Source organism: Dryas octopetala, chromosome 3 (assembly GCF_963921425.1).
Source record: "Dryas octopetala chromosome 3, drDryOcto1.1, whole genome shotgun sequence".
In the NCBI taxonomy this organism is placed as follows: domain Eukaryota; kingdom Viridiplantae; phylum Streptophyta; class Magnoliopsida; order Rosales; family Rosaceae; genus Dryas; species Dryas octopetala.
This window is the reverse complement of record NC_141368.1, coordinates 3,293,327-3,306,329: the sequence shown is the minus strand read 5'-3', so window position 1 is coordinate 3,306,329 and position 13,003 is coordinate 3,293,327. Positions and strand designations below refer to the sequence as shown.

Sequence of the window (13,003 nt, the reverse complement as noted above, 5' to 3'; positions counted from 1 at the left end):
TTATTTTTATCCATTTAATACAGTTAAAGATTAAAAAAATTTAATGAAATGACAAAATATGTGGAAAGTGTGACATTAACACAACATGCATTGCTAAACAATAAAGTCAACCATTCTGAACAAAGCAGAAAGACATATTATAAGTTGTTGGTAAATATGAAAACTTGCTAAACAAATAACACAAATTTCTATTATTTTTCTTTTTTTTCAATTTCAATCATCCATTCATTATTTGCTAAAAAAGATGATAATTAAAAAACAAAAACAAAGTTGCACAGATAACACATGTACTAATAAAACTTGAATATCAAAAGAGAGAGAGGTGCAGCCTCTCTTTTGGATTGCTGCAACAATACTTTTGAAGCCTTTTCATTCCAAACATTTCTCTCTACATCATTCAATTCCTTCCATTTCACTAAAATTAGTTTATCAATGGGAGAGTTGTTAATCCTTGGGTGTACTTGAAACATTACCATAAAAATTGACCTCAGCATCATCCTCTTTGATACTTTAGGCGTTTATTCTCTTCCCAGTTGACCAAACTCTACAAAGCAAATATCAATACAAAGTTCCATATATTGTCAATTTTTTACTTTCGGCAGTTTCGATTCAATATAAAATCCTCAAATGTAAATATGCGATTGGAAGAAAATGGAGGATTTGGGTGCAAAGAAAATGAGGGAGAAATGGACCTGGGAATTGAAATCTTTAATATCTTAATACGAACGTGGTGTACTGATGTTACACTTGCAACTTACTAATGAAACAAAAAATGTAAAGAAAGATAAAATAACCCACATACCCAGAGAAATTAGTAAAAATTAAATGAGATTTAACTTCCCATTCCACAACAGAATACGAAAATGAGGTCCCAAGAACAAAATATATATCATAATAAAACAATTGTTTTAGAGAATTCTAATGTGAATAACATAAATGAAACCCTAAAATGCATAAGACATTATGTTTCTATTCATTTCTCCCCATTCGATCTTCGGGTATTTTTCTTATTTACGCTACCTCAAACCTTTGTATGCATTGAAACCATCCCACTAATTTTGTAAGAACGTGGATGCTTTCACCCCAACTTGAAGGCGCGAATGACATACGAAACCGTCTGTGACAAAGAGGAGTAGTCACCTTAGCATCCTTATACTCAGCGCTACAAATATAATGACGATTCTCTCCAACAGGGACAGAATAAACCTTGAAATGAAGAACATAAATATTATTATTTCTAGCACAGCTCAAACAACCATGAAATATCAAATTGACACAATACAACCTATGAGGAACAATGTATCATATTATTAGGATTTCAGAAAAAATATTTTCTCGGGTGCCAAACTGGACAGGGAAAAAGAAGAATGAAGAACTTAGGTTATGATTACATGGAACAGAAAAAAAAAAACAAGTTTATGGTAGGATGAATAATTTAGGGGTTAAATATAAAAATGGTCCACGAACTTTACTGTGATTCTCAATTTAGTCCATTAGCTATAAAAAGTGTCAATTTGGTCCATAAATTTCTTAAATTGTACTAAAGCAGTACAAACGTTAACTTTCATCTAATAAAATTTCAGTTCATGCCTTTATTTTTTTTTTCTTAGCGACATCGCAAGTCATGTCGCGATACTCCCCAAGTCATACCTTAGAGATTCTCAAGTCTTACCTTAAGGTATCTCAAGTCGTTCTTTAGGGCATATCAAGTCGTTCCTTAAAAATTTCAATTTGTAGCTCAAAACATTTTATGTGTTTATAACTTTGATGCATTGAATATTGAACTAAGGGACATTGCAAGTCATGTCGTGACACTTCCCAAGTCATATCGTAGAGTTTCTTAAGTCATGTCTTATGGTATCTCAAGTCGTTCATCTAGGTATCTCAAGTTGTTCTTTGAAAATTTCAATTTGTAGCTTGAGGCATTTTAAGTGTTTATAACTTTGATGCAATGACTATTGTACCTAGTGACATCGCAAGTTATGTCGTGACACTTCCCAAGTCATAACCTAGAGTTTCTCAAGTCGTTCCTAAAAACTTTCAGTTCATAGCTCAATGTATTTTAAGTGTTTATAACTTTGATTCATTCAAAATTGTACCTAGCTAGAATATAAAAAAAATTCACATTGATGCTATAATTTTTTTTTATGAGACGTCAAATGAGAAACTTTTCTCAAATAAATAATTATTTCCTTATAAATAAATTTTAAGATAACGACACTTCTATCTCCAGTATTGTAGCACTTTTTTCCACTCCTTCTATCCTTTTGTTTTCGCCTCTTCCTATTATCAAAATGGGGCTTCAAAATTTTTTCAAATTAACTTTCATCTTTACTAAACAATAAAGTCAACCATTCCGGACAAATCAGAAACACATATTATAAGTTATCGGTAGATATGAAAACTTGCTAAGCAAATAACACATGTTTCTATTATTTTCTTTTTCTTTTTTTCAATTTCAATCATCCATTCATTGTTTGCTAAAAAGATGATAATTAAAAAAAAAAAAGTTGCACAAATAACACATGTACTAATAAAACTTGAATATCAACGGAGAGAGAGGTGCAACCTTTCTTTTGGATTGCTGCAACAATACTTTTGCAGCCTTTTCATTCCAAACATTTCTTTCTTCATCATTCAATTCCTTCCAAGATAGGTGTCTCTTACCCGAGTTTTGGAACGTGACACACATTGTTCCCAAGATAGGTGTCTCTTCTATTAATTTCTCTACCAACTCCCTCCACAAACATTGTGGGCCCGTTTGTTACACGGGAGTAAAGGGTACTGTGTTAAATAAGATAGTTATCGTGTGTTTGGTACCACCGGGTACTGGTTTAAGTGGGACTACATAAGCCCGCTCCACTTAAAACACGGGCTTAGCCCCGCTTGTATAACACTGTGTTGAAGGGCAGTGCTAAATAAGAATCCTGTAAAATAAGACACGTTATTTTCTCTCTGTTTATTCGCGATCTCGTCGTTTCCCAAACTCATGTGAGTAGCTCTCTCAGTTGAATTCATGGAGGAGAGCAACAAATCTGTCCTTCTTATTCTCTCGCTCTCTCTTTCCCTCCTCTATCTTTTTCTCTCAATCTCTCCCCCTTTCTCTTTGGGCCAGCTTGGCTTGGAAATTGGAATTGATCTACTGGGTTTTTAATTTGTCTGAGACTGATGTACATCATGTACTGAATTGATGGCTTGGGTTTTTTTCTTTAATTTTTCTGGGTTTTTTTCTTCTTCTTTTTTTCCCATGTTTTTATTTTGGCTTTAATTTCGGGGTTTTCTTTCCAATTTTATATGGGATTTGTTCTTATCTTTTTCCCTCTTTCTTCTTCTTTTTCTTTTTTTCTCTGCTCGTCAATGGCTTTGGAACAACGCAAGCCCCTTGTCCAGCAATCATTCTTATTCATCATTCTCCATATTCCCTTTGTACACAAGTGCAGTTGTTTGCAAAGGATTATTGAATTGTTTGGCATAATTTTATGATTATTGAATTGTTAAAAAAAAATTAGACTTCACTCGATGAGTGTGTCAAGAATGGCAAATTGGCAATGCTCTTGAGTTGGGCCTCTTTGGGAGGCAATGGCATGGAGACTTGGTTTCCAATCTGTTGCACATATGTATAATTTGAGATTTCTTTACAATTTTATGGAAAACAATATTTAATTTATTGCCTTGAGACTATGTTAAGAAATTTTATAATTATTTAGGCTTTGAAACTATATTAATTTTTTTTTTATAATTATATGTTTAATTATTTAAAAATTAAAATAATTATAACTGTAATGCACCAAATAATACTATTTTCATTATCCTGCTTCTTAGTCCGACACAGTACCAAATATAGGATATCACTTAGTCCAGCTTACTCCAGTCCAACACAGTCCAGCATAATCCATAAAAATAGTCCAGTCCTACACAGTCTGGTGTAACAAACGTAGCCTGTGTGTATTGGGTTGTTGGGCATGGTCTCGGGCTACATACAAATAGCGTGGGCTTGGGCTTGGGCTTGGGCTTGCTTCTTCAAGGGGCCTTCTGGTTAGCAAACGCACGCGTGCAATTATATATTTATTTATTTATTGTTAGGGTCAGAAAATCTATGCAAATTACAAAAAGAGTCTATTTGTCTATGCTGCAGCCACGTAGTGGGTCCCACACTCCCATAACTACTGAAAGGTCCTCCTTATAGAATAGTATACCTGCCGTGTTAATCTTCCCTCCATCTCCAGCCTCTTCAACAATTCAACCTGTAAACCAAATTTCAAATCTTCTTGTTTTGTTCTCTCTCTGTCTCTCTATTTAAGTAACTCGCACGCTACTCTCTTCCTTCTCTCACCTCTCTTCAGCTCCTCCTCTTAAACCCTAAAACACAGAGGTTACTGTTCCATAGGGGTTTCTCTTCCTACACCAAGAAAGAAACGCATTTCTTTTATCTAAAATTTCATATCGCAGGAAAAAGAAAAGCAACATACCCACTTTCCTTTTCTTCGGATTTCATTTTCCCCATAGATTCCCTTTAATAAATTCCCTTTGATTTTTCAGATACCCACAAAATCTTCTTCGTCTTTTTGGAATTTTCTTATAACTTCACGCCCATTTCTTTAATACCCAGAATTTGATTCCCCCCAAGTTCACAGCTTTCTTCACCGCCCACCATGACTTTTTTGAAAATCTTCCTTCTGTTTCCGCTACTCTCCCTCGCGTTTTCTCTGGAAACTTTCAATTCCCACCTCCTACCGAGGCCATTAATCCTCGAATACCCCGAAAACACTGAGACCCACTTCAAAGAATTGGAGGAAGAGCTCAAATTACACTGTACCAGCTGGAGATTTTCTGTAGAGGCCAACAACATCGGCCCCTGGAAAACAATCCCACAGGAATGTGCAGAGTATGTGAAAGACTACGTCACGGGTCGGCCTTATGGTGTTGATCTCGAAAGGGTGGCTAAGGAGGCTGGAGTTTATGCCAAGAGTGTTGAATTGAGTGGTGATGGCAAAGATGTGTGGATTTTTGACATTGATGATACTCTGCTTTCCAATCTTCCCTATTATGCCGACCATGGTTATGGGTATGATTCTTGAACTTCTTTTGAGAATTCTGTTTGGTTTATGAGATAGTGTAGGGAAAGAGAACAATTAGTAATTTTGGTAACTCTGCTTGATTGACTAGAATGCTGGGAATTTTAGAAATTTCATTGTTTGGAACTTGATAATATCAGAACATTTATAAATTAGACCCTTCTATATAACTTTTGAATTAGTTGAGTGAGATTCTTGTTATCAAAATTTGAATCAGAATTTATATTAGCCTGTTTTGAGCCCAGAAATAGAAAGGAAAGTGGATGGTTCATCTTTTAGGACCTTATAATGTCAAAAAATCTATTAACTAGAATCTGCTACAGTGAGTTGGTTTAGTTGATGCAAGGTTTCTGTAATTCTGTTGTTAAAAAATTTAACCAGAATCCTATTTTCTATTTACATTGAATTTTATAATGATCTGTTGAGTTGAGTTTTTTTCGTAAAAATATATTTATATGCTGATATGGATAGTATGTGGGACTTTGTAGGTCGGAGGTTTTTGATCATCTGGAGTTCGATAAGTGGGTTGACAAGGGCATGGCACCTGCTATAAAATCCAGCTTGAAACTCTATGAAGAGGTTTTGGGTTTGGGTTTTAAGGTATTCTTGCTCACTGGCCGCAGCGAAGGGAAAAGGAAGGCTACCATTGAGAATCTGATCAATGCAGGCTTTCAAAATTGGCATAAGCTTATTTTGAGGTGCGTATGAATGTTTCTTATAGATTGATGGGGAACTGGATTGCTATATTGTTTGACTAGTATACTATATTGTTTGACTAGTATAATAAGTACCCAAATTTTAATTGAATTAGATTGTCTTATTATGGGTTTTCTCTTTGTAAATTTTAAGAGAAAGTCAGGTTATTTGTCTTATCGCTGTATTTTTAGGCCAGATTTAGGACGTGAAAAAATTAAGGGCAGTGCAGGATTATGAGTGTTACAAAATGGGCAAACATATGGCATTAGCATGACTAAATCATTACTTTTCTTTTCCTATTTCAGGCTATTATTCCCTGGGTGGGGTAGAATAGAGGAAGTGCCATGCCTAATATTCATCTTCTTTTTCAGTCACATTGCTAAGTTTGCTTTTCCATGAATCCATATACCATACTGTAGTCCTTCCATCCTTTTTCCATTATTGCAGTTCCCTGGGGTGGGGTACTGATATTTACTTTCCTATATGTTTACTTGGTTAGAAACGATTGAAGTGGATGAATATTGATTCAATAGATGAAAAAGATAACTCAGTTATTAGTTAGGTGCTGCATGTACCTGCATACACATTATTCAAACATCACCAAGGACCCACCTCACTTATGGGCTGAAGGTGTTATTGTGTTATATTATGCAGTTGCTGTGTTACTTGAGTATGTAATTTTGTTAACAAATAGGACTTGCCCACCAAATATTGATCAAAATCTACTACATACCACTTGATTAATTTCTCATATTAGACCTAGTATTTTTAAGATTCTTGCTTGTAGATCAAAGATAGTTCATTTCTTGAAGCTTGTTTGATAAATAGACCTGGTTGCTTTGTTAGGGGTGTTAGTGGAATGCATTGATGATTTCATCCTCATAAATCAATAGATATCATTGCATCATGTGTTTTTCATATCATCTTCATTACTGGTCTTTGTCAATTAGGTACACAAATTAATGGCAGCGTCTACATTGGATGTTTATGTCTAAATAAAATAAGGGTGAATAGGACAAACAGAGAGTTTATCATTCCTCCGAAAAGTTTATGATTAACATTTTGACATTTTCTTTTTCTGTCAGTTTCCACTTCTCTTCTCTCTTCCTTGTGTTCTTTAAATCATTTGATTACAGAACTTGAACCTTTCATTTTAAGGCAATGTTCATTATATATGGTATGAAGAAGATTTTGACTTTAGGCCATTGTGCTTTTAGTCCTTGTACCAGCTTCATAATGGTTATGTGAAATTCTGAATCCTATGCTCCGTATACTGTGCAGGGCCCCTGAAGACCATGGGAAATTGGCTACAATTTACAAGTCAGAGAAGAGGAATGAGATGGAAAACGAGGGGTATAGAATTCTTGGGAATTCTGGAGACCAATGGAGTGATTTACTGGGTACCTCAATGTCCATTCGCTCATTCAAGCTTCCGAATCCAATGTATTATATTCCATAATGGGGCATCATTCATTTCAACATTTAGTCGTTTGAATAATCACATTGTGCATATGGCAGCCATTGTTTTGTTGTCACTGGTAGTGGCAAGGCGGTAGCTGCCATATAATTGGTGTACTGATTAAATTTATGACATGCCGTATACACTCAGTAGAGTCAATTGTTAATATAAAAATCACAATCATATATACTCCTCAATTTACCTTGTCCTCTCTCTCTCTCTCTCACACACACACATGTGGGTTTGTGGAAGTATTCCATCTTGCAGAACTTTTGAAGAATTGTCGTTATAAACATTGCTTTTTCACAATTCTAATGCGCAGGCACACTAGTTTCAGCCTTTCAGGCTTCTGACAATTTGTTGGATCCAACAAACTTCCATCTACTGTGTGGCTGATCGGAAATTTGGAATCCAATCCCAGCCAAAACTGTACTAGAGCTCGTCGGCATCTATAGTGGTTTTGTACATGCAAAATGCAGATTCCTATACTTTATTATGAAATAGGACCACGCTGAGTGTATCCCCAGTTGCACTAATTTTATCCGTACTTGTCTTTTTAAGTTGTGTTATCCACATTGGTCCCAAACTTCTTGTGTGTAAGGACTAAGGAGCAAAGTGGTGTGACAAATTGCTTTCAATTGGGTCTGTCATTGTCTAGCATTGAAGAGCTTACTGACTTAGATTGATATTTAATGCAGTCTAAAATTGACTTTCATATCAGATTATGCTAGAGAATAACATTTTTTCTCTTGGATCGTGGGCATAGATTTTGGGACCATATTTTGGAATACTAATGTAGTATTTTTAGGCAAGTTATACACGGTGTTGCCGAAACAATAATGATGGTCGAGACTTGAGAGAACAGAGCAGAAATGGTTCACTGTTTATAGGATGTCTGGGTGGGACTCTGAGGAGCAAGTTAGAAACGACACAGACATGGCGTCGTGGTTCGCATAGGAAATAAACGACAGAATATACGGGGCCGTTACTCATACGTAAATACCTAAATGGGGCCCACGTGTCCGCGTGTCTGACAGACTGACAATTTGTTTGACAAATCATCATGCCTCACGTTGCGAAGGTGTCCCACCCGTTTGATTTTGATGGAGAAGTTGGCAAAAGGCATCACAATCTTTGGTGATGGGGGCCACCGAACAACTCATCAATCTGCGCCGTTAAATAACAAATTGTCCCAACTCTCAACCACCACTTAATCTCATGAATGAATTAGCCTTCCTTAATCTCATGAATTAATTCTTACGTAAAATCCCAATCTCTATTTACGCATAAAAATACAATTAAGTATATTTCAGCATAAAAATACAATTAAGTAGAATAATATCTTCGGACTTAAAATATTTGTATTTTTTTTAAAGGAAGTTCATTGTAACATGTGGGGACATATTTTATTGTCTAGCCACATTGCAAAATTTATAAATATAGTTAGACATTTAATCTCAGACCAAAAAGAGGTTAGACATTTAATCTCAGACCAAAAAGAAGTTAGACATTTAATTGTCTACTTATGAATGGGTGTGGGGAGTCCTATATATATATATATCCAAAATTACGCTGTTTTTTTTTTTATCTTATGAAAGTAGAGAGTGAAATTTTCGATTTTTTTAACATGTGAAAGAAATACTAGTAGAATAATACATAATTGGTGACATTTTTTTTCATGATGTGAAAAAACCACATAATTTCCTCTCCCACATAAATGACCCCACTTGAATTCACATCCTTTGCCTAAACTGATGAATTACCCTAAGTTTATTTCCTCTCCCACATAAATGACCCCACTTGAATTCACATCCTTTGCCTAAACTGATGAATTACCCTAAGTTTTTAATTGCTTTTGGTGTAGAAAATTACCAAGACACTAGCATAACAAGTACCTCTTGTTCAATGTGCCAACTACTTTTTTAGTTTTTTACTTATTGCACTTGCTGATTGGAGATCCAGATTGTAGTTGAAGACTACCTCTCATTGAATATAAACAATTAAACAAGTTTGGATCTGAAAATCATCTCCAATTCCTTTCTCTCTTCACAAATTTTTTAATCAAATGACAGTAACCATGCAGCTTATTTGTTAAGGACATACAAAATGTCAAAAATTGCTTATAAACTAAGGGAAGAGAAAATAAATAAATTAATACGCGTGTTTGTAACAACTTTGCATCTAAATAATTCTCAAAGTCATCTCTCCCTTAAGTTTTGGTTTTTATAATAAATTTTTTTTTGGTCGATTTTTTATAATAAATTGACAGGAACTCTATAGTATAGCTGATGGGACATCCCTCCTTCCCCAACCCCTCTTTTTTTAAAATAGAAGAATCCAAGATCCCAGCTTTAAAAAAAGAGAAATATCACTTTTGTACAAAGGTAACACTGATTGTTTTCACCTTCTAAATCTCACTGTTTATTGCATTATAGCATACCAAGCAGAAAAGGACATAAGGTGCATGCAAAAATGATATCAGGAATATTTTTGTGGCAGTAGTAAACTTTCACACGCACAACACAAAAATAACAGTCAATATTGAGTTGGAACACCACATGGCATAGATCAGCCTTAAAAGGTTCAGCTGCCATAGTATATGTGCTGCTCATGTTCTCTCTTCTTCAACTCCATCACTTGTTGTGCATAAGTCTCTCTCTCTCTCTCTCTCTCTCTCTCTCTCTCTCTCTCTCTCTAGTACTACCAACTCATTCCTCCATCCAAAGTCCATTTCTAGATAAAACATTATTTTTTCTTTCCCTTATAATTCCCAAAAATCTTGGGTTCCACACCCCCTCTCCCCAAAAAGTACCATCCCATCTCAATGTTCTTGTCTTCTACTCCCACTTGTATGAAAATTTCTTTACATGCATTAATGTTTGACACTTCCTCAGCTCCTCTCATCAAACCCAGATCCTAATCTTTTGTTAATTGTGACTTCCATGTTCCAAAAATAATGTTTCACATACAGGAATTACAATTTTGGTAGAATGAAGAACACCCACATGCTCAATTTGGTTCTTGTACTGACCTCAACTACAGTTTTGATATTATTTGTGGTACTTGTTATCTACCTCTGCTGCAAAAGAAGTGAAAAAAATGAGCATGAAGATGTGGAAAACTCAGAGCAGAAGCATGAAGAAGATCATGTGCAGGTAGAGGACTTTATAACTTTCCAGGATGGTCAGGACCTCACAATTTGTGACATACTGGATGCTCCAGGGGAGGTGATTGGAAAATCCAACTATGGCACACTGTACAAGGCTTTGTTGCAGAGCAACAATTCAGTGAGGTTGCTGAGGTTTTTAAGGCCTGTGTGCACTGCAAGAGATGAAGAGTTTGGTGAAGTGATTCAGTTGTTGGGGTGCATAAGGCACCCCAATTTGGTGCCTCTTCTGGGGTTTTATGCAGGGCCAAGAGGTGAGAAGCTTCTGATTCATCCGTTTTATTGGCGAGGCAATCTGGCTCAATTTGTTAGAGGTGATTCTCTTGCCCTGTGATCTCCCTTCTTTCTCGTTGTTTCTGTTTGGTTGCCAAGAAAATGCAAATGAAAAAGAAACATGGTCAATTGGGCTGAAATCAACTAGTTGGCTTCAATCAAAAGGATGGTTGTTGTCATTGTGTTTCAAAATAACCAAATTAAAAAGCTTTTGGATACTTCCTGTGAGCAAATTTAATAAACAGAGGAAGAAATTACATAGCCAACAATGGAAGCAGGGTAACGGTGTTTGATCAAAATGTCGGCCTGAAAGATCCTGTTTTTCTCTTCTGGGTCTGGATTGCTTCACATTGATTTTAAACTTGCAAATATTGTTTTGTGGAACAGAAAGTTAAAAACTTCTGACAGGTCCTTTATCAATTTCACCTATAAAATTCTGTGTTTTTTTAAATTTGAATTCTCATGTTCTGCTTTTGACCGTTCTTTGGAGTTGGAACTGATCTATTTATTTTGCTTGTCATCTGAATCCTGTGAAACCAGGAAATCCAAAATGAAGCAATAAAAATTTCAATCCTGCAGTTAAAGCATGCCTTTAAATTAAACTATTCAGGAATGACTACTCTCAAGTTGATTCTGCTATCTCATTTTATTTTAATTTTCTTTCTAGTTTTGATATGGGAAATAACCCAGAGGAGGCTACAGGGAGTGACTAATCCCTCCTAACTGAATTCTGATGGTGTTTGTCTTTGCCTGCATAGTTTTGATCACTTTTGTGCACCTTATACAACCATTTTTGGATTCTTTCCTTCATAATTTATATAAGTCAGCACCTACCATTGTCAGCATCTCCTCCCATGTTCCCTTGAGATAAGGATGACTATGCTTATTGTGCAAATCATTACCAATTTTTGATTAAAGTTCTCTTTGGCTATGTATTTTTTGTTCCAATAACTATGAACTAAAGACAAACTTTGTTTTCAATGGCAGAGAGCAATTGTGACTCTCACAAATGGGCCATAATTTATAGGATCTCAGTTGGTATAGCCAAAGGGTTGGATCATCTTCACACTGGCTTTCAGAAGTCCATAATTCATGGCAATCTGAAGTCGAAGAACATACTCTTGGACAAGCATTACCAACCTTTCATCTCAGATTTCAGCCTACATCTTCTACTGAATCCAACTGCTGGCCAAGAAATGCTCGAAGCTTCAGCATCTCAAGGCTACAAAGCCCCTGAGCTGATCAAAATGAGGGATGCAAATGAAGAGACTGATATATACAGTCTTGGGGTCATCTTTCTTGAATTGCTCACAGGGAAAGAACCCATCAACCAAAACCCAACAACACCAGATGAGGATTTTAGTTTGCCAAACTTGATGAGAAATGCAGTCCTTGGACATAGAATTCATGACTTGTTCCATCCAGATATACTTGTCAATAGTAGCAGCACCAATGAAGAAAGCTTGGTTATCAAAGAACGCATTCTCAAATTCTTTCAGCTTGCCATGACATGTTGTTCTCCTTCTCCATCACTTAGACCCAACACCAAGGAAGTACTGTGGAAGCTTGAAGATATTGGAAACTAAAAACAAACACTCTGGGCCATGGTGGGTAGGTCATACTTATTTCTATTTTACAAGATCTGCATGATTGATGGCCATGGCAATAACAATGATGATGATATTTGACATTGACGTATGTAGTAAAAGTATATATAAATGGGTATACTCTTCAAGCCAAAAAGTTGAAACTGTGATGGTGATGTTTAATTGTTTATGGAGAAAAAGGTTTAGTAGTGAAGGGGTACACACACTGCCAGCAAAAGTTGCACATTTCAGCCATCCGACAAAGATAAAAACTTTGGTGGTTTGTTTGTCAGATTGCAGCTTTCTTTATTGCTAAAGTATAAACAGCCACCATCTGGTCCCAGCTTTTCATATAGTGGAGGGGGTGCAAATTTTTACAGGAGAAGGTATCACTCAGCAAAAGTGAAAAAAAAGTAGAGAACTACCCGTAAGCAACAGAGAGCAATGAAATTATGGTTTTCTAGTTACCTTGGCAAGTAGACCTGTTTGTAACCTGTTGGCAATATAGTTCTTGTTGACCCAAGATTGCCTGCAAAAGCTTCAAGTTAATTTTCACTAACTGATCAACTAGTTTCCATGTTTGTTTAAAGAAGTTGGGTTGAATTTTTCTCATGGCATGGCAGAACTTGTCCCAAATTAATTTGTTTGGGAAATAGTCTGACAATAAATATTGGGAATTTATTCTGTTTCATCAACATCAAAACCCAAATATCACTCTCTCTTCCCACATTTCATGTTCATTCCTTGA

The 13,003-nt window shown here is 35.8% G+C and overlaps 2 protein-coding genes across 2 annotated transcripts; both read left to right on the top strand.

Moving 5' to 3' along the window:
* The first annotated feature begins 4,213 nt into the window (after positions 1–4,213).
* LOC147289635 (HAD superfamily, subfamily IIIB acid phosphatase) lies at positions 4,214–7,427 on the top strand. Its single transcript, XM_086236980.1, has 3 exons — positions 4,214–5,065; positions 5,564–5,773; positions 7,053–7,427. Exons 1-3 carry the CDS (start codon positions 4,653–4,655, stop codon positions 7,228–7,230), a joined length of 801 nt encoding a protein of 266 aa, XP_086093106.1. The 5' UTR covers positions 4,214–4,652; the 3' UTR covers positions 7,231–7,427.
* A 2,436-nt stretch (positions 7,428–9,863) lies between these two features.
* On the top strand, positions 9,864–12,959 carry LOC147289634 (putative kinase-like protein TMKL1). The gene is made up of 2 exons (XM_086236472.1): positions 9,864–10,710; positions 11,657–12,959. Exons 1-2 carry the CDS (start codon positions 10,221–10,223, stop codon positions 12,253–12,255), a joined length of 1,089 nt encoding a protein of 362 aa, XP_086092598.1. The 5' UTR covers positions 9,864–10,220; the 3' UTR covers positions 12,256–12,959.
* The last annotated feature ends 44 nt before the right edge of the window (positions 12,960–13,003 follow it).